The sequence below is a fragment of the Abramis brama genome (genome assembly GCF_963993115.1).
Source record: "Abramis brama genome assembly, chromosome: 5".
Lineage (NCBI taxonomy): Eukaryota > Metazoa > Chordata > Actinopteri > Cypriniformes > Leuciscidae > Abramis > Abramis brama.
In genome coordinates, this window is record NC_139967.1 from 10,085,119 (window position 1) to 10,108,652 (window position 23,534).

A 23,534-nucleotide genomic window follows, 5' to 3' on the forward strand; every position below is an offset into this window, starting at 1 on the left:
GAGGAGCCTGGCCATCGATATGAGCCTGGCTATCTGAAATCACCTAGCTCGACGTGATCGAGTTAGCTGATGATGTAAAGCCAATTAAAAGTTCCTGTTTTTGCCCTTCGAAATATTATAATAGTTCAAATACATGGCTACAAGTGAGACTGTGTATTACTTCGAGAGTGTTTGTGTGTGACAGTGATTTATGTGCATACATGTCACTCTTTCATGGTCCGTCAGCGCGGCATCGCTCAAGTTCGTAGAGAGCTTATTCAGTCCATTTTAAATTCTGATTTCGGCCGCCTCTCAAATGGGTTAAACCGTTAAACCATAGATATATTGCCTTTGAAGTGCAAGTAACGTTAAATGCGCTAGAAAATCCGCGCTCATTCATGGATGTGCATTTATTGCATGAACGGAGAAAGCGCCGACGCCTGCATGATTTCATCTGACGGTACATAAGCATATAATCCATCTGTTCCGTGAGAGCAGAACGAACGAGCCTTTATTGACGTTTTAAATTTGAAAACCCCAAAAAGCAACGAAATTGTCAGACATCCATTAGTGCCTGTTCACAGAGGAAAACAACTGAAATACAGCGCTGGTTGTTCTCTCAAACGATACTCGACGACAACGACTGAATCCAAAGACGTGGGCTTTGTACCCAAGTATTAAATTGTATGAAATAATCCCGAAAAAAAGCACAAACACTGCAGAGAAGGCAAGTTCAGCAGCTAACATTTGCTGAGGTGAAGTGACGGCTAGTAACAGCAGACAAACGGCTAGCATTGACATCAGCGGGAATCCACCTGTCACTCAAGTGGCCACACCCTTAAATTTAAATATTAATCAACTAAACGGATGAGTTATAAAAAAATTCACCCCCCTCACAGTTGTTATGAAGGGCAAAATTAGCTGTATAGACCAAAGCCACAGAGAGAACCAGGCTGTAAACATGTTTTTTTCTGCTGTAAAGTTGGTAATTTTAACATGAGGGAGATACAGATTTGACTCACTTCTGCAGCCAGGCCAAGCGGCCAGTTAATGAATTGCAGTTTAACTCACTTCCTGTTGGTTTCAAGAGAGAGACGGGGAGGTTGCCGCTTGATTATAAACCAATAAAATTGGGTGTGGGCGGAGCGACACGTGTCGCCCCGCCTAAAAGTGTCGCCCCACCCCATCGTCCAGACTGCACTCTGGGGTTACTCGGTTCGGGTACCCGACGGGTGACCCGCAAATTTTGCTCAAACGGGTGAAAAATATCCAACTGTGTCGGATATGGGTGCGGGTCGGACACGGGTTTAAAACGATCGCATGCAAACGTAAAAATATATGCATATTTTAAGGAACACATCTACAAAAATATTCCTGTATTTCAAGTTGATAAAATAATTTAAAATCCACATCAGTTTATTTGTGCCCACGCGCCACGCCCTCCCAGGAATCTATACTTTCAGTTTTAAAAATTCCTCATAACTGCGCGCGCGCGATCTGCTTTCACTGCAGTCGTCGAGATGGATGCTGAGGAGTTGAAGAAAAGAATAGCTAGTGGAGATTGTAAAGTTGTGTCGACAATACGTCATCAAAAGTCAAGTCCAGTGTGTGGGAGAAATTTGGAGTTATCTGAAGAAAACAATATTGTGAAAGGCTTTGCTGCATGCAGTTTCGTGTTGGATTATAGCCGCAAATGTGGAACTTCATCGCCGAGGAAGCACGCAGATAACTGGTAACAAACCAAGCAGTTCTGTCGAACAGTATTTTTCAAATGTAACACTGTTCAGTATGTGTGGTGTGCAGGGCGTGTTTGAACCCAAAATTGTCTGATGTAGGGTAGACGAAACTGCGTGGCAGATATAGTGTTGTAGCCGCGTCTGTTAGGTTACTCAGTTTTGTGGTAACGTTAGCCATGTTCTTCATGTACCGGCCTTTTGACAGCTTCGGCTGAAGTTGTCCTTGTGTTAATTGTGGTTATAACTTCTGTATGACCTGGCAATAATTGTAATTGTGTCTATAATGTGATTGGCTAAAATTATTTTATTTCGGGTGCGGGTCGGGTGTCGGTTCTATTTTAAGCGGGTCGGGTACGGATTTTAATTAGTGCTGTTGACGGATAATGGGTCGGATGCGGTTTGAAGCACTGCGGGTACGGGCGGATGCGGATTTACAAAATCGGACCCATGCAGGACTCTGGTCCCGACATCATCGAGACCTAAATCACAATAAGTGTCGAATAGCTTACATACAGTGCGCGTCTTCCTCTGCTTATAAATAGACCGTTTTGCGCTTCCGGCAATGTCTGGACGTCATCTTGTACAGTAGATGGCGGTAATAGGAGTGAGCAGCCAGTAACAAGTAGAAGAAGAAGAAGAACGCCGTAATCTCAGTTCTCGCGCATGCGTCCTGGCGCTCCCGTGAACTCTCGTCAGAGGCCCACATTAAAGAACACTAATAGTTGGATAAAGTCGTTATTTTTGTTGTTTTTCCGCACAAAAAGTATTGTCGTCGCATGATAAACATAATGTAGAGCCACTGTAGTCACTTGGACTATTTTAACGATGTTTTTAATAACTATTCTGGGCCGGCGAGTTTGGGTCCCTCTGAAAGCCTATGGAGGAGTGAGAAATCTGTCAGATTTCATCAAAAATATCTTAATTTGTGATCCGAAGATGAACGAAAGACTTACATGGTTGGAACAACATGAGGGTGAGTAATTACTGACAGAATTTTCATTTTTGGGTGAACTAACCCTTTAACCAATGTCTTTGCTGCTGACCTTCAAGATCTAATTCAACCATATTTTAGATTAGATTTAGAAATAAGAGTGTTGAACTTTTGTCTCCTGCAACCATTCTACTGTATAGTCCAGAATGACAGCACAGCTGAAAGGTTTGTTTGAGCGGCGCCCTCTACTGTACAGGCGTAAATATGCATTTCCTTCAGCCTGAGGCTTCATTTCACTTTTGGTGTGAAAGGGCCTTTACATTTGCCAAAAATATAACTTTTGTATTGTTATACAAAACAAACAAGCAAGGCCAGCCCAGGTGAGAAAAAGTAACGCAAAAGTAATGTAACGCATTAGCTTTCATAAAAAGTAACAAAGTAACGCAGTTAGTTACTTTTATTGGGAGTAATGCAATCTTGTAATGCATTACTTTTAAAAGTAACTTTCCCCAAAACAGTTGAATACGTTATATGCAGTAAAAGTATGCAAATTGCGATTCAGCCACAATCATTAAAAAAACCAAGTGCTACTAGTAAATGCAACCAGTTGACTACACTGAGTTACGTAAAATTAGTAAGTACATACTTTTTGATTAAATTTCTGACATATATTCTACAACCTAACCACCTCTACATGGTGACCACAAAAACTTTAACAAAAGAAACTCTTATTATAAATATCCAACATATCTGAAAATTAAACACTACAGTGGTGGTCAAAATTGATGGCACCCCTGATAAATATGATAAAAAATGGCTGTAAAAAATAAATCTGCATTGTTTATCCTTTTGATCTCTCATTCAAAAAATTCACAAAAATCTAACCTTTCATTGAAGTAAAAGAATTGAAAGTGGGGGGTAAATCACATTATAAAATAAATGTTTTTCTCCAAAACAGGCTGGCCATAATTGTTGGCACCCTGTTATTAAATACTTTTTGCAACCTCCTTTTGCCAAGATAACAGATCTGAGTTTTCTCCTATAATGCCTGATGAGTTTGGAGAATAACTGACAAGAGATCAGAGACCATTCCTCCATACAGAATCTCTCCAGATCCTTCAGATTCACAAGTTCATGTTGGTGCTTCTTCTCTTCAGTTCACTCCACTCATCAGGTCAGGAAACTGTGACGGTCATGGCAGAAGCTTCATTTTGTGCTCAGTTACCCATTTTTGTGTTGATTTTGATGTTTGTTTTGGACCGTTGTCCTGATGGAAGATCCAACCACGGCCCATTATAAGATTTCTAGCAGAGGCCATCAGGTTTTGATTTTTTTATCTGTTGGTATTTGCTAGAATCCATAATACCATGTATCTGAACAAGATGTCCAGGACCTCCAGCAAATAAATAGGCCCACAACATATAAGATCCAGCAGTATATTTAACCGTAGGCATGGGGTACTCTTCATCCCTGTTTGCACCAAACACATCTGCTGGGTTTGCTGCCAAAAAGCCCTTTTTTTTCGTTTCATCTGACCACAGAATCCGGCCCCTTTTGAAGATCCAGTCGTGTCTGACAATTGAATATGCTGGAGTTTATTTCTGGAGGAGCGAGGAGGATTTTTCTTGAAACCATCCCAAACAACATGTGGGGATGTAGGGGTTGTTTGATATTTTTTTTTTTAGGCTTTCTGACCCCAAGACTCAACTAATCTCTGCAATTCTCCATCTGTGATTATTGAAGAGTCTTTGGCCACTCAAACTTTCCTGCTCACCGTCCATTAAGACAATATAGACACACGTCCTCTTCCTGGCAGATTCGTAACATCTTTAGTTGATTATAACTTCTTAATTATTGCCCTGATGGTCAAAATGGGTATTTTCAATTATTTAGATATTTTCTTACAGCCACTTTCTATTTTGTGAAGCTCAACAATCTTTTGCTGCACATCAGAACTATATTCTTTGGTTTTACTCATTGTGATGATTAAGGGAATTTGGCCTTTGTGTTTCCTCATATTTAAACTCCTGTGAAACAAGAAGTCATAGTTGGACAATTTAGTGTTCCTAGTCACCCTGGTGTGCTAAAAAAGGTAAATATTAATGGGAATATACTTCAGAGATATTTTATTCATAAAAAATTCTAGGGGTGCCAACAATTATGGCCAGCGTGTTTTGGAGAAAAACATTTATTTCATAATGTGATTTACCCCCCAATTTCAATTCTTTTACTTCAATGAAAGGTTAGATTTTTGCGATTTTTTTGAATGAGAGATCAAAAGGATAAACAATGCAGATTTATTTTTTACAGCCATCTTTCATCATATTTATCAGGGGTGCCATCAATTTTGACCACCACTGTAGAAGGACTTTGCTTTAGGACACTTCATTTCAACATTTACTCTCAAATGTAGTCCCGGCACAAATTAATTAAGTAAACTTAAATTTTACATATTTAAGTGTAGCTCTGGAACACATACTTGTACATTAAATAGTCAGTTAAAACACACAAGCACTGTACTCACAGTATTTGTAAGACACACACACACACACACACACACACACATACATACACACACAGAGTAAGTGCAAGTGCAGCCAAGTCCTGCAACTTAAACAAGGTCACATTCTGGCCCACATAATCCATCACAGTTATCAGTCTCTGACATCCTATATTGCCATAATATGAAGAATAGGATGTTTCGGCACCTTTGTTTATGAATATATTTATGGCTACAGTTATCAAATCCATTGAAGCAAAGGTGAAAGCATAAAAATAGCCTGTTGTACACAATTTACATCTATTTCAGCAATAATATTGTGGTTGCACAGAGCTTTTGGTGCGTTTGTACATGAGATGGTAGAATAAGGAATTTGAAAGATTAAACTGAAATCCTACTGCATGTTTACACAGCTATCTAAACGGGGACTTTCGTTAGACTGTTATTTTAATATACAGCTACTTATAAATATTATAACCTAACCCTAATCCACAACCCTAACAGAAATCTTTCTGCATTACTACAATAAAAAAAAAAAAAAAACTCTTTTACTTTATATATACTGCCATACTATATATCATTTGATCAGATTTAGCTCACTTCTGAGTAAAAATCTGTTCCCAAAATATGTTGAAATAGTAGGTAGACATACAAACAAGTCCTGTCGATGCGATCATCACACACATTTGTTTGGGGGAGGGATTTTCCTTTTACTTCTATTGTTTTTATGTTGGTGATATTTTCTGTCCCCTAAAACTTGGCAGGTTCCCACAATACAGATGATTTCAGGTTTTACCTTCCTCGTGGGGATATCTGATCTCCACAATGTTTCCAAATCTCATGCACACACACAGGAGAAGACAAAATTGATGAAGCTGGAAAATTTAATATGTGTGCCACTTACGGGACTAAAGGGAATAGAAAAAATAAAGATTTTCAGGATTTTATGCAGGTTTTCCAAACACTCCTACCACCACATTCCATGTTTTCCATTATTTGGTCCTGCTCAAAATTTCGAAACTCTTAATCATATAGAAAAAAGGTTTGTGAAGACAACAGCGTAAAGGTCTGGAACAACGTAAGGATGTATAAATAATGACAGAATTCTCATTTTTGTGTGAACTATTCCTTTAAGATTAATCATGTCATTTAATTCAGTTAAACTAGCAGCACCAAACCTAATAACAGCTTACCAAATACTCCATTTATTCACAAAGTCCCACTAACAAGAAGTCGAAGAAGAAAGTTGGACTGCTCAAAACAATCAAAGCCACAGTGTTTACAGTCTTCAAGAAGTCAACATAAGAATGGCTTACTTAAGTTCAGCACACTAAACTGGGACAAGAGAAAGTATTTTTGAAAAATGACACGCTTCAGCTTTAAAAAATATATCAAAAGATCAGACAATTACACCCACAGAAGGAGCTGATAAACAACTACTGTACGCTTGTTTATATTGTTGTGGGACACATACCTACAAGGCTTAGATCTTTTGGTGTTGCTATTGGATTTTCTGTCTAGTACCACATATATAAATAAATTTCAAATTCTCTAATGTATCACTGTGTTTCTCCCTTTAAATCAAACAATGCTCCCAAGAAACCTGAGGCATAGATGAAGGAAGAAATTGAAAGAGAAAGAAAAGGTGTGGGAGATCGGCGAACCAGTGTCAAACACAACTGTGAACAATGGGGACTGGAAGAATATGACACTAGGGCAAATGGTTACAGCGGTGGAAGGCTGGACATACTTTTCAGGGGGGGAAAAATGGCCTACAGATGAGTGCTCAGCAATATCAATTATCATTCAACTGTGTAATGACGCACACACACACATTTACCATTTCAGAATTCAACAGCAGATGATAAAAGACCCAAGTCATGAATAATCAATAATGTTCAACAGAGGCCTTCTCCTGTATTCATACAATCACAGCTAATTCTGCCAGTCTACCGAACACTGTGCTGGGCCACTCTATAAAGGTTATGCGTGTGTTATAAATAATGAAATTCTGTCAGAAGCCAGATGCTTTAGTTCAGGCATGTATGTTCAGTACAAGTACAATGCATATTGAAATACACACCGATTGTGACTTGGGGTGCAAAGGTAGATCTTGTTCAGCTCAGGCAGCTGAAACATTCTGAAATGGAAACACCAAGATGGAAATAAAAATTCCTGAAATGTTCAAAATTTTATTAAATACCTGCATTTGATTTGAGGCAGCAAATAAAATGCAGAAGTGCAATTAAAATTAATTAAATTAGAAAGAAAAATATAGATGTCATTTAAAAAAATCATAGCACATTTGGCATGGCAAACTCTGAATGCTGACTTAAAGGGGCTCTGTGTAGGTTTTTACTTAAAAAAATCTTTAAGATAGAGTTTTCATTTGTACATGTATGAGCCAACCATGATGTAATAAAAAAATGACACCTTGACTGTCCACCACGGTTGCCTCTATCAGCCTGTAGGCTCAGTTGTGTGTGGAGGAGTCGGGCCTGAATCAGCGCGAAAATTCACAAAATGTGACGTCATGCGCGTTCTCGTCTACTTGGGCTTACATCCGTACGGCACGGCAGCCATTATTAGTAAGCAGCGGCGATCGGTAGTGTTTTCAAATGGTGTTTTCTTACCTCCAACATTATGCTGGTGAATCTCGATGAGCCGTCAGTGGTTGCTGCGGCAACCCTGGTTGATGTGGTCGTACAAGCGTGTTCACACCGAGAACGAGCATGAGACTGGCTGCAGTTCCTCTAACGGCCACTGGTGTCAGTAACTGTTAGAAATTTCAGAACCTACGCAATGCTCCTTTAATATCTTATTTGAAAGGTTTTTAAAAATCATATTTCTGTCATTCCAATTCAGCTCAAGTCATGTGAATGAATAATGAACGAGTTTAGAACACTTATGTTCTGTCCTGGAGAAAAGGTTTTGTGTAAGTCATAGTAGGTGCAATTTATGACCCACTGGACTGGCTGTATACTCTATCCTCATGTGACACACACGCACATCTTGAATCTGACAGGCCGACAAGCTCAAATTTGGATGGAATTACAGGCTGTGGTATAATTTGTTATGTGCTGTCCACAAGTGTCACTCACACTGAAGACTGAAACACCTTTAGAAAATTACATAATTCACAATCTAGAGCTCTACAGACGACAAGCTAAATTACTCATGCAATTGTATGAGTAGTAGAGTGACTACAAAATTCCCCCATGTCAAAATCTGGAAAAATCAAAACTTGTTTATGTAATATAATGTAGAATTTGTAGAATTATAAGTTGGCACACACTTAAAATAATGTACCATGCACCAAAATACCATGAATGTTAGTTTACATAATATATAGTCTCCTATTCCTTGGCCATACCATGCTCAACATGACTTACATAAATGACTACCCATAATATTACTGATTCCCTCTGTGCATAAAAGTTGGCAACAGTGATTTGGGTTGAAAAGATTTGCTGAACCTGCCGGGAGCTAGATGTAAGGTTGAAAGATAACTTGTCAGACCATAATACCCTTTCCGTTGCCCAGTGGTCCAGGTTTTATGCTCCATACACCAGGTTATGTCTTTGTCTGTTGGCCTTGGAAACAAGAGGATTCGGAGCAACATCCCTGCCATAAATCTGAGCTTTGTGAAGCTCATGACGTTAAGTTTTTTTCCAGCTCAGGTCACAGAGGATTCAACTCCGTGGTCATTTTTAAGGATCTACTTCTGAGGCACTTAGCAACTGTACTGTGAAATATCCATCTACTCCTCTTGGGAAGGAAAAAAAAAACTTTAAGCAAGGACTTGAACTGGCCTCACTGATAATTGTTTATTTACAAGCTCTGTCTGAGTTGTTTCAGAGCCTGTTTAACTAAAGGAATTACTATGCTCATCAAGTAAACATAGCCACAAAATCTAAGCAAAACAATCCACATGGGCTCCTAGTTAAAATTCTGTCATAATTTAAATGTCGCTCCAAACCTGTATGACTTTATTACTTCTGTGAAAACACAAAATAAGATATTTTGAATGTTTCAACTGCTTTTTTCCATACAAGGAAATTCAAAAGGGTCCAACACAACATTGGACACAGCCAAAAAACAAAGCACTGAAACATTCTTCAAAATATCTTCTTTTGTGTTCCACAGAAGAAATTAAGTCATACAGGTTTGTAACGACTTGAGGTTCAGTAAATGATGACAGAATTAGATTTTTTAGTGAATATACCTCTACATTTTAGAAACTGTTGTTCACTTCACAGTTTCTGTGACCGAAGCTCTTGCAGTTCAGATATTGACTAATTGGCCTCTTTGGATTTCTGTTAGTTGCCTCCTGTTACTTTGAAACTTAAACATCAAAGTGCTAATTGTCAACCCTCCTGCATAGCACGATATATCCTGCCAACTTGCCTTTGAAGCTTTGCTTTATGTCAAGTTACTTCAAAGTTTAACACGTGATGTTTCTATAAATAGAAAAATATTCCTCATCAAATGTGGAACATATTTCAAACAAAATAAACAATATATCCATGGGAAGATCTGATGGCACAATGACTAACAATAACTATGTGCATTTAAAGTCCCGGGTCAGGCGGTTCTATCTGACAACGACAGGGTGACGACGAAATGATAGGCTGGTGATGACATGAAGAGAGCAGTTTGTTAAGCAGCTAACAGTTTGTTAAAGGTGCCATATCATTAGGAATCACATGTTCCTTGATCCTTTGACATACATGACCTAGATGTACTATGAAAACATGCTAATTTTCGAAACTTCTGCTCATTTTACATGTGAAGAGGGTGTTTCTTTAAGGCGCAGCAGCAAAACACATAGGCCTACTGTTTATTTCAGTCAGACAGAGGGTGGTAAATCAATATGAAAAACATTACATTAAAAAAAATAATGTTAGAGGAACGCTTAAGGAAGAAAATAATAAATTATGATATGACCCCTTTTAAATAAAACACTAAAACGCATTTCATTTCCGACTGTCTCATTTCACACCTTGAAATTTGGAGCTCACACAGAAGCAAAACCAATTTAAAATGAAAGAGCAATCCAAGTTTTGCACAAGGGAAGCGATAATGAGACAAATTTAATTTTGGCTCCAAAACAAGGTATGCATCTTCTGTCTTTCTGACCGCAGATTCAGCATCGTGTGGCTGAGACTGTGGCCTCATTCAGTGATCATCTCTCCATTAAATGTTTATGTTGTGGAACAAAGAGGAAAAGCTCATTAATGGTTAATCCATAATTCCCCAATGGAGGTCATAATGGGAGGCCTTAATGAGAACTCATTGCTGTTGAGCTGATGGAGGTGACAGATGAAGGATGCCTAAGTTCATTTAAGGATTGTGAGTGCGGGCTGGTAGTGCAAGTCTCAGCACATCGGAGCTGTTTTGTGTTTTTGGAGGCAACAAACAATGGATTTATTACTCTACCTGGACTGTAGAGGTAGATTCTGTAACCCACTCAAAAATACGTCACTCGTTTCATCACTGGATGAATCAGCGTTTTTGAACAAATCTCTTGAATGAATGATTCAATGGGCCCTATTTTAATGATCTGAAACGCAAGTATCAAACGTGAAACGCAAGTAACTTTGGGCGGATCTCAGGCGCTGTTGCTATTATACCGGCGGGATAAATGACTCTTGCGCCCGACACAATTCTAAAATGGGTTGGTCTGAAGTAGCTTCATTACTCATAGGTGTGGTTTGGGTTAGGGCTGCAACTAACGATTATTTTGATAATCGATTAATCGGGCGATTATTTTTACGATTAATCGATTAATCGGTTTATGTACTTATATTTTAGTTTTGCCCATTTTTTTCCAAGTAAATTATTAACAAAGGGTCCTTATCATTCAATATAGACTTTTTAGAGATTTTAACCATTTTGCATTGTCATATCCTCATCAAAAACATACTTGGAGTTGTGTTTTATTATGTGTTAGTAATCCTTTGTCGAACTCTTCTGCTATCAAAACACTGACCCATACGTACTCTAGCAAATTTCACAAGGAGACTTCAAATGTTTTCACCATGGCAGTCATTAGGGCTCCTAAAGTAGTTTAATAACATCCCGAACAAAGCTTATTAAGAAATCTTGCAGAACATATTTTCACGAAGAATAAGAATAAAGACTACAGTTGCAGTAAATTGCATTTTATTTTATTTTTTCCTGTAAACACACAGCTTATACCTGGGAAACAGCTTTATAGCTTATGCTGTGAAATCAATCAGAAAGTTGAAAGTAGCTTTTTTTTTGGTAAATTTATGGTAAACTTTAGTTCCTACCAAAACATTAGTTCTGAGAAAAAATAATGAATTGCAGAGTTTAACCATCATAGAGTTAAAGTGTATCATTTGCTTGTGACAAGTCCAGTCAGTTTAACAGAGAGCCCCGGCCGCGCGCGCGCACTCACCCGAGCGCTGTCTTGCTCTCTCTCTCTCCCTCGCGCATATTAATCAAAATCAATTGATACGATGGTATCGGAAAAAAAAACTCTCCAGTGATGAAATGTTTTCTTTGTTGACAAATCTTGTGCGATATCCTAAACTGCCGAATGCTGCTTCGTTCGATTAGTTTTATCTTCCGCTTTTTTCTTTTTCTTTCTCGAGCTTACTCCACTGCCGCCTGCCTCCGCCATCTCGCTGAATGCTGCAGAGACGCTGTGCGGGAAGCACGTGACATAAAACAAGGCCAGCTATTGGCTATTCGCTACTTCTCCTGCTGTACTGGCTGAGTAAAACCTCCGGTGGCTCATTACTGCCACACTTTGGTCACCGCAGATTTAAAATATGCACGAAATGAGCCGCTTATGGCAAATAAAAGTTATTTAGCAACTAATCGATGACTAAATTAGTTGACAACTATTTTAATAATCGATTTTAATCGATTAAATCGATTAGTTGTTTCAGCTCTAGTTTGGGTGTAACGTGAAATAAACCAATCAGAGCGACATCTCACATTCCCTTTAAAAGCTGACGTGCTTGTTCCATGGCGGATTGCTATTATAACGATGGATTTGCCAGGTGCACGCCAGGAGCGGTTCACAGCCGAGGAGACCGACGTTCTCGTCAGGCCGAAACCCACCCAAATTAGCTTCGGTTAAACAGGCATATAATAATTTGGGTGAATCTGCAAACTAGATTTATGCCTATTTTTTCACATCGTCATGGACACTACAATGATTTCCCACGTGTGGAATATTTTTCCTTGTAATTATGTATGGTTTGCAAAAATGGCAACTGCTGCGTTTGTGTAGATGAGAGAAGCAAAGTGTATGCGCGTTGTTGCCCTTAAAATAGCATCTGAATAACGTGCCACTGACTTTAGACTAGGTTTTTCCTGGTCTGTGGCGGAATTGTTTTCTGGAACTGCAAAATAGCACCAGGGAACGTTTGCGCCGGAACCGCCCCCGGGAGCGCAAATTCATTCCCTAATTATTTAGATACACGCGTCGATGTACAAAGTCAATTGCGCTGGGTACAAGATGACCCAATGACTCACTCATAAAAAATTCACTTGTTGCATTACTGAATGAATCAGCGTTTTTGAGCAAATTGCTTGAATCAATGACTCAATGACAAACACATTTTTTAATAGTCACTTGTCCTAACCTAGTGGCGTAACAATGTAATCGATACAATCGGTATTTGAAGCGCCAAAAGCTTACTTTCGCTACTGCAGACATCAGTGTTTAGATCTGAACTATGTTTGTTCAAAGTTTATTATAAGCCCAAAGGTAAATTTTTGGTGCAGCATCAAATTTGTATAACAATAAAACATAAAAAACAAACAAAACACAAACAGCAAACACAACATTCTGCCATCTTACAAGTTTAAAAAAATACATTGGTCACCAGTGTATGTTGTAGTTTGGATGCCGGTTCCCAACCAAACCAGCACTAAACGGCATACATCAGCTTGAAAAAGGAAAAATGTTATATATTTTATGGCACATCTTATTCATCCATTTCTGAGATCATTAATCTATCAGTTCATTTTTGACAGATGCTTTAGAAAAAAAATCCATCCGGCAGCTCTCTTCGCTAAAGTCTAAGCTCCCATTGATGTCATGATGAATATTCTCTGATAAATCAAGCCTTTGTCATAAGAAGCATCCCAGTGATACTCTGAGTGGCGAGACAATGCCTCATAAAATAATAAAAGACTGAATCCCACTTACCAGGCCATGTTGAACTCCACGTGGGCGTCAAAGAAGCCCACAACAGGAGCAGTGGCTGCGTTCCAGCCGTGAATCCTGGCCCGAATGAGTCCCTCTCTCTTACTGTTCCTCACGATCTTCACCAGGCCAGGATATCGCTTATTCACGTAACGATCCAGATTGAACTTCAGCTCCACTACGAGAAAAAAACAGATCATGTGAAGCCAAACTTCCTACGTCAATAATAGGGATCTCGACATCTGTCCATTTATTATATGAAGGTCATATTGTTTTGTAAAGCCTTTTTCATGCCTTTTTGCGTTTCTTTTATGTTTGTTACGTTTATGCATAGACTTTATTGTTAAGATATTGATTAATAATGGTTATTGATTCAGTCCACCAAACTTACACATTCTAATCTTCTAAACAAAAAGTGAAATATCATTATTTGTGTGAAATCTTTCTCCAAATAGACACATTTTTTGTGATGTGTTGTGTGATGTGTGAATAAAATGGATCAAGGTAAACATAATCAAGGTAAATATTTTAATATTTTAAATATATTTTTTTGTCATCAAGCTGCAATTTTGTTAAATTATGCAAAAAGTGTGAATTTATTCATTACGTATGTTTTTAGATACATATAATGCAAACTGTTAAATGCTGTCTCTTAAAAAGACTACTTTTTTTTTTTTTCTCAAAATGTTTAAAATGTCCTTTTCATCACCCTCATCTCAGAATTTGAGCTGTGATGGAAATGTCCTCTAAAAATAAAAACAAACAAAAAAGACAATTTGGTTAAACTTTATTTTAAGGTGTCCTTACAGTGTAATTATACAATTAATTGATGAGTAATAGTAACGTTACTTATTATATAATAAGGGGTTAGGGTTAAAGTTTGGTGTAACTATGCATAATTGACTGATATTACTATAGTAACTACACATAAAATGTCTAACAGGGACACAATAAAATAAAGTGTTATTGGCAATTCTTCTGTGATATAGTTATATCCACAGTTACATAAAAGTAAACAAATTAAACATTAGTGAGAGTTTGAATGCGTTCAGAAGTCCACCTGACTAAAATCGGAAGAAACAACCCCAGACCCTTTCGCTCATGAATCTGAGCAAACAAAACACATTCAGGTTTAAGGAAAAGGCTTGAGCAGACTCCTGTATGATAAACGTACAGCATAAAAGAAAAAAGAAGGTTTTAGTGGCACTATAAATGACATGGTAAATAAATCTGCCTGCATCTCCCCACTCCTTTAGTCTCTCAGCTATCTGTCCTCATTCAATAAGAACTCTAGGAAGTAAACAAATGGAGTGCAAGGAGAACACGCACACACTCAGAGAGACACACGCACACATATACACACTCAAGAAAGATAGATGAGTGTTTGGGCTCTTTCCTGCAGGTTGCTGAGTGCTCTAGTTTCTATGGGGAGAGGAATAAGGAGGAACAGAGCACTCTTTAAGGCACTGATGCACACAACTACCTCCCCCTCTCATTCATCAGCTCAGAAGAACGATTAACATTTCAATCTTTCAGTGCAATGGGAACCCTTGAAACTGGACTTAATCACCCAAGAATATGATTTGAAATTACTTTACATTACTTTTATGTTTGCCCATAAACATGTATAGGACACATAGGCCATATAAGTATGACTGTTTACTTTAATATTATATAATATGTATTAAAGTGCCCATTTATGTTATTTTAAAGGTTCCTAATGCTGTTTTGGAGGTCTCCTAAAATAGGTCAAAAAACAATTTAATTTTCTCACATTATACATTGCAGCATCACTTCTTTTCTTACAGTGTCTGAAATGGTTCGATCAAGGATTCTGTCTCTCTGTTCCCCTCCTTTCCGAGAGCCTACTCTGCTCTGATTGGTCAGATGGCCCAGTCTATTGTGACTGATCTACCGCTCACAACGCGTGTTGGAAATGAAATGCCCCTTAACATATCTAAATTTCAGCTCTTGAGCTTTCTTAGCAGTTGTAGACACAGTGATACGAACATTAACAATGGCGTCGGTTTTATCGTATCAGTTTGAGCCCAGTCCTGAACCTTTGGAATTGTACGCAAAGTTTATTTGCTTTCGCAGCGCATAAAAAAAGAGTCTTCTCGACATGTCGACAACCCGAAACTACAACTAAAGTGTTTGAGGGCTGGTCAAAGTAGACTTTTTTTTTTTTATAGCCAGTGAAGACCATATAAGTTGGCATTATGCAAATTTATTACAAACCTATGTAGTTTCATGCAGGAAGTAAGACTGGAATTACTGATGACTTATTTTAAGCAGTTCAGAATCAGTTCTTTCTTTTAGGAGATAATAACTCCATTTATCGTGCACTTTGATCTTTGAAAATTTGCAGACCTTGACATTCGCAAACCGGTATAATACACACTATATGAAAGGATCCGAAAAAGCATAATAGGGGGCACTTTAAGATTATGATTGCTTTAAGATTATGGTTACTTTGATGGATGATCCCATTTCTCATTAGTGTAATGTAAAAATCAAACAAACAAACCAACAAAAAAAAAATAAAAAAATCATTCTCATTACTATTATAAATAAATTATAAATGCAATTTAGGACAACAAATATTACTATGGTGCATACTAATATATTATACTTTGATATATATATATATAATTTTATTAGTATTATTATTATTATTATTATTATTAAATTATTGAAATGCGAATGAGATTTTTTCATATTACAGCAAGCTACTGAGAAATAAACCAGGGGATTTCAATCTGATTGTCAGGAAAATAAAAATGCAGAAAATATAATGCAGGATTTGCTTTTTATATATAAGATAAAAAAGTAATTTAATAATATATTCTTACATGTAATGTTTAAATTCTTTTTAATTTGATTTGGACATCTCTTATTTCCGTGAGATTCACTCGAGTGCTTTTGTGAAAAGCCTCTGTTAAATTAATAAATGTAATGTTAATGTATAGTACATAAATATGTTAATAAAAAGCTGACTGCTTTTAGTGTCAGCTATGCTCTGGTTATTATAACACGGCCACATTAGGGCGGGCACAAAATGCAATTGTGTTGAACAGCGCACACGCACACACACGCACAAATGTGTTGTGAAAAGTTATAAGATTGCCTCTGGTGCGTTCTGGGAGATACTGAAATTAAGAATCATGAGGCAGAAATATTTTATAAATTCCTCAATCAATAAAGAACAAATATCCATCCATCATACTGTGAATAGAAAAGCGAAAATATTTTACGCAACACAGCAGATCAAAATTGAGCATTATGAAAATATTTGAAATGCATGCTGATCCAGATAAATGAGCTATGGCAAAGGGATTGCTTTGATTTATTTAATCAACATAGGGGTTTTTTATCATTTTTCATCTGCATACATCAAGAACTCTGCCTTGATATACAACCACACGCAATAAATGAAGGCTGCATATGGCACTGGAATAGCAATTAATGTAATTAAAGAAAGCCATTTTCCTCATGAATGCACATGTCTTACGTGTGTGCCATTGCACTTGTCTAAAAGTAGAGCTTAAAGGGATAGTTCACCCAAAAATGAAAATTCGAATAATTCTCCTTTTGTATTCAATGGAATAAAAAAGTGTTTGGAACGACATGATGGTGAGTAAATGATGATAAAATGTTCATTTTTGCATGAACTATTCACCACTAATGTTATCTACAGAATTTGGCTAAATATACAATTAAATTCCAAATGTATTAGGATTTTAAATGAGTAGTTTGCTTTTAGGGATAAATCCAGATGTCATTTACTAGCTGGAACCTCAAATAAAAGAACGTCCTTGAAACGTATTAAACAAACTTCATCTAAAAGGACCAAAATTTGGACTGAAACCCATTATTATCTGTTTACAAGCAATGTCTAAATGAATTGAATTTCAAGGGCGCAATACAACTCCATGTCTGATGAGATGAGAAAAAATAGATGCAATGTCCCTTAATATTATTCACAAGGTGAGGATGAATGTTACCCTGCATAACAGGATTCAGCTGAGATTAATCCAAACAGACAGGGATGATGGAGGGAAAGAAAAGGAGGACAAAAACCTTATTGGCTTCAGTGAACAGTGTAACACGAGTACGGCACTCTATTAAATATCTTCATAATGGACAAGAGACAGAGAGACAGAGACGTGCTCGCTAAGGTCAATTCATTATTCAAGTGTTGAGGGTGTCTGTGCTTCCAGCCGTTTTTTGTGGGCGTGAGCGCTAAACCAGAGACGACAAGCTACAGCGCTGAGAAAAGGTCAAGTAGGCAACCTTTGCATGTTAACAGTTTAATGTCAGCTAGAAGAAGCTGAAACATCAGCAGGAAATTAGCATATGAAATTAGAAATGGTCAACGCCGCATCCAGAGAAGCTGACTGTGTGAGATAACAGCAAATTGGGAAGATAGTGGTACTGCAAGTCATCTGTTCTTCACAACGCTGCTCCTGTGTGGGTATCTCTTTGTGCTCACAAACAAGATTGAGAAGTACTGCCGTTTTAAAAATGTCTATCTGCTAAAGGGACATTTTGTCAACACACACACACACACACACACACACACACACACAAATATATATATTAGGATTTGTTTTATGTTTTTGAAAGAAGTGCTCACTAATGCTGCATTTATTTGATTAAAAATACAGTGATACTGTGAAATATTACTATCTGTTTATATTTGAATATATTTTAAAATGTAATTCATTCCTAAATTTTCAGCATCATTACTCCAGTCTTCAATGTCACATGATCTTCCAGAAATCATTCTAAAATGCTGATTTGGTGCTCAGGTATTATCAAAAATGATTCATTTTCAATTAATAATAATGGTTCTTATTCAATTCTAAAAACAGTTTTTGCTGTTTAATATTTTTGTGGACACCATTATATATTAATGTCAGAATGAATTGATGAATAGAACGTTTAAAAGAACAGCACTTATTTTATTTAACATTAGAAATGCCTTTACTGTACCTAATTTAATGCATCCTTGCTGAATAAAAATATATTATTATTCATTTTATTATTATTCAAATCTTACTGACCTCAAACTTTTTAATGATATTCACAAAAACATTAAGCAGCAAAAACTGCTTCCAACATTGATAATAATAAGAAATGTACCATATCAGCATAGACTGTAGTAATAGTTGTTGAAAATTTCCATCACTGAAATAAATTACATTTTAAAATATATTACATAAGAAATCATAATAGAAAAAAATAGAAAATAGCTATTTTAAATTGTTATAATATTTCACAATATTTGACTGTATTTTTGTTCAAATATTGAGAATCAGAGAAAATGATTTAAAATGTTTCGTTTTAATCTTCAGAATGAACCAATTTGCTAAAATGAATTCCGAACAATGCATCAGAGATTGGCCCTGTGTCAAATGGCACACTCGATGGGGACTTTTGGTCTCATGGCCTTCGCTCAAGCGTGTCCATGAGGTCCACAAGCCTGTAGGGTATCCCATTTATCATTTTATGATTCAGAAGGGTGCTCATGAGCGGCCCTCTTTACAACCTCTATGTTCCCAAGCCAAACCTGCACTCAAATGAACTATACCCAACAGTGATGAAAAGGATTCTAGAAGAGAGGGATTGATTATTGCTCTACTTGCATGGTTTTAAGGCTGCTATAAATAATGTTACACAGAAAACCATTTTCAAGTTAAATTGTAAAAAAAAAAAAAAAAAAAAAAAAACACTATTTTGAGAACATTTGAGTCACTGTCACAGTCACACTAATAACATTTTTACAATTTATTTGTATCAATACTTTTATACTGGTCTAATTTGACCAGATAAAATGACTGCGAAATGCACAGTATCAGTGGCAACAGTAAGAATGTCTTTTCTTTTAAAAGAGCAATCTGTCTTTTCTTTCAAAGATTATTTATAAACCTGGAGCTGTGTGCAAGAGTACACACCTAAAGGTTTACTCTCGAGGTGTTTGTCTCTTGCTGTTTATTTTTCCTCTTTTTCTCAGTCTTTAAGCTCTGTCTCTAACCAAGCAACAAAAAGGTTTGTTTGCTCAGACAAAACACAGACTGTAGCTGCATTCCAAAACAGGTTACTCATATTTTATCTTGGGATGTCGCAGTGTGTTTATTTACACAGCATTTTATGTACACTTTCTTTATAAAATCTTTTATGTCTGGAGCAACAGGAGAAACTGGTAAACGTGTAACAGCTGCATTCGTTTCAGACTAAACAAAGCAATGAATAAATCACAGAGGGATGTGTCCTTACCGCTGTCACTGTTGTCATCCACCAGTATGATTTCTTTGAGCAGGTGTGCCGGGGTGTGGTTGACCACGCTGTGAACAGAACGCAGGATGACAGATAGAGCTTCGTTCACAAAGATGAAGACCACGGAGATCTGGGGAAGGTTATCGGGGTAGGTCAACTGCTTACACCTGGAGAAAACAGACATCAGTGTATTCAGTTTGCAGGTTATATATGTACAGAGGTGGAAAGAGTACTGAAAATTTGTACTCAAGTACAAGTACCGTTACATTGCTGAAATAATACTCAATTACAAGTAAAAGTACTGGTGTCAAAAAAGTACTTGAGTAAAAGTACAAATTACTCTTCTCAAAAACTACTCAGAGTACTAGTTACTATTTAACTGGCGATAGTTAATGTATTACCAATAAATATTTAACCAAATCATAGATTTATGTAGAAAATAGCTACTTTTAACACGTTTTTACCTTATTGTCGAAGGACATTAGTGGTTATGATACTGGAATTTCTAACTTCAATATGACACCTTGAAATATGTCAGTATTCAGTAGGCCTAGCCTATAATTTTTAATACCATCGGGAAAACTACCACAAACTAAATATTTTAATATCTACATTTTTGTCCATCCATTTTGTCAAGGCAATCATTATTTTCAAGCATCGAAAAGCACAACACTCATTGTAACAGTAGCCTATTTTAATGGAAAAGTTTAATTCAAGTCTTCTGAAGAGACACGTCCACTTTATACGGTGAGATTTTAATTTAGGCTTTTGTTTACATATTTAAACATTGACCTATAACCATTACACTAATCTAACTTAAATATTTACTCACTCAGTGTAGGCTATTTGTCTTTACAATAGGGTAACGTTAACTGTTGCAATAGCTCACACACAGCACAAGGAAGCTTGATTTCAAGCTGAATTTAATTTGCAAAAAAGACCAGATTTTTCATAACTTTTGACAACGTTTAATTCAAGAGCATGGAGAGATTGGAGCTGGACGTCATTTGAGTCTGCAGTGAGAACCACTTGGAGAGATTCGCGATTGCACATGATATGACACAGTCCCAAAGCGCACACTCAATATCCGAGTCCAGTTCACTCGTATATTTGAGAGCTCGCGTCCAGTTTTCTGCAATAACATGAATGTGCCCTCGCGTTATAATATTGCACTTGTGATATTTACCATTAAAATATGCCATAGAAACTTGCAGGTATTAATAAAATTATGCGTAATAGGCCTACCTGCAATCCCGCACTGAGAGGAGGCGGGTGTGTCAAACTCGCTGTCGTTGAGATGAGAGAATGAGAACGCGCAGCTGGTATCGTATCGGTGTATTGGCCAAAATGAGTATTGACAGATATTTCAGTATTGATATGTATCAAAATATAGATATTTTGACAATACTACTATGTAGATTGTTGTTTCTCCAAACTTTCAGTCCAGCCATTAATCACTCTGAGCTCCTCGTCTTCTTCACTTATGATCAGCTCTTCAAAACCTGCTGCGACTGCGGCGGCTTTAATTCAGTCCGAATATCAGGGGTTTTATTGGTCCGTTTACGATCGAATATTTTTATTGGCTACCGAAATGCCAGTCAAAGATTTGAATATCAATTCAAATTGTACTCAGTAACGAAATGTGATTTTACAAGTAGCGAAGTAGATTACTTAGTTTAATATGTACTTGAGTACAAGTAAAATTACAGCTTTAAAAATATACTCAAAAAAGTACAAGTACCCAAAAAAACGACTTAATTACAGTAACGTGAGTAGTTGTAATTCGTTACTTCCACCTCTGTATATGTATATATGAATGTGAGGGCATTTAACATTTTTAATGATGGAAAAATCCCAATTGACCATTGTGGCGAGCAGGACGAGGCCGAGGGCCGTGATTACTGATGAGCGACACCTGCGCGACGCACCGGTCTCGTATCTCTCACGGAGGAGCGGAAGCATAAAGGATGAGCGACGACCATGGAGATGGAGAGAATGGTGCGTCGCGCAGGTGTCACAATAGGCCTTATTCACAGCAGCGCCATCTTTGATTTTTAATGGGAAGGAAAGCGAGGCTGTGAGGGATAGACATGCATCTCTTCAGTGGGTTGTTCTATTATTCAAGGTGTTTTTGGATTATTCTGCTCACAAAACATCTTTCCAAGAAACTTATGTAGACATAAAACTCCAGACAACATGAGATGTGGAAAATGATAAGTGATCTGTGAGCTTTATACAGCTTTTTCCAGCGAATGTCATTGAAAACACGGTAAGTCTATCCCTCACAGCCGCGCTTTCATACCTGACATGGCGATGCTCTGAATAAGGTCTATTTGTTGACAAAACCAAGATGTTCATGGTGCAAAGCTTGATCACAAACAAAGAAATCTATCAGTTAAAGAAAATTGTTAGAATTTTAAACCCTGATCTTGTAAATGATAATAGCTAAAAAGCCAAACGTGATGCATGGGTTTCTAGTTTTGTTTTTATCAGCTTTTGCTTGTTTTTGATTTTCTTCTTTTCTTTTAAAAGTGAATGAAATTAATATTGCTTCCTTAAAATATATTGTGTACTGTGTTACAAAAATGTAATCAAGAAGAGTTTTTGTTTTTGGGAGGTGCACTTAATCTAATCTAGACAGGAATCATTTAGAACCTCATATATCTTCTAGAAATCGATTTATTCAATTTGTTAAGATGCACGAACTGTGTGATGTTTTTGAGACGATTAAAGGGCATGCAAAAACAGTATACTTGGACTCATGTGCGTGATAGAATCATTTATATGGCAAGATTGGACAGATTTTACGTTTTCAAACTCCAATATAATGTTATAAGGAACTGTCACAATGTACCTGTTAGTTTTTCTGACCACTGAATGGTCAAATGTAATCTTTTAAAACCCCAAAGTGCTTATTGGCAATTCAACACTGCATTATTAAGTGACAAAAGGATTTTTTTAAACTAAGAAAGGTTTTTATAACTCTGTACAACAGTGGTAGGATGTAGGAAAATCACAAATTAAGCAACTTTGTTTATTTGGAGGCTGATATTTTAAAACTCCAAGAATTGGCAGAGTCTACTGGTACAAGAGGTTTCTTAGACTTACTTTTAGATAAAAAAAAAAAACAGTACTTGGTTCCAGGACACAAGTACGGAGCCCCTGAGGGGACCTGTGCGAAAAAAAAATAATAATACAGACTTTCGCGTGCGCACAGGAAACTTTCGATAGTTTCACACGGGGAACACGCGATAGTTTCTCGTTCGCATGCGAAAGTTTCCCGTGCTCACGCGTTACAATTTCCGGTTTGCGTTATAGCGTCATTAATACAAATGTGGAAATATGGATGATGTATGTATCATTTATGTATGTATTACATTGCCAACATGGGGGAAACAAAATATTAACATAAAAAAGTACAAAATATTAAAGGGATAGTTAACAAGAAAGTGAAAATATTCACACTTGTTCCAAACCAGAGGACCTTCTTCTGAGGAACACAAAAGATGTTACGCAGAATATTAGGCATTGGCAGCCTCAGTATCCATTTACAACCATTCTATGAAAAATATGAAAGCAAATGATGACAAAGAAAGCTGATGACTGTTCAATGAACATTCTGCAAAACAATTTTGTGTTCACAGAAGAAAGTCTGAAAAAGACAGAATGTTTTAAATTTATATAAAATATAAAAATATAAATTTTAGATAAAGGTTTGAATTTTTTTATTCAAACTGCAATTAGTAGTGTAATTGAATCAGTGTGTCTTTCGTTCAGTATAGTTTTTTGATTTAATATTTAAAGTAGAATTTTTTTTTACAATATACAATATTTTACAGTACAATATTTCTAAAACGTTTTTCGTTCTGGGGTAGAAAATTTAATAAACAGCTTGAATTTTTCGATTTCTAGTCAAGTCAA

General features: G+C 36.9%; 1 protein-coding gene across 1 annotated transcript in view; it reads right to left on the reverse strand.

Annotated features, from left to right (window-relative positions):
• Positions 1-23,534, reverse strand: part of galnt9 (polypeptide N-acetylgalactosaminyltransferase 9) — a 97,638-nt gene that overhangs the window by 43,188 nt on the left and 30,916 nt on the right. The window contains exons 3-4 of the mRNA XM_084113457.1: positions 19,614-19,780; positions 13,338-13,512 (exon numbers count right to left, since the gene is read on the reverse strand). Of these exons, the coding sequence (XP_083969583.1) occupies positions 13,338-13,512; positions 19,614-19,780 (342 nt within the window). The remainder of the gene's footprint in view (positions 1-13,337; positions 13,513-19,613; positions 19,781-23,534) is intronic.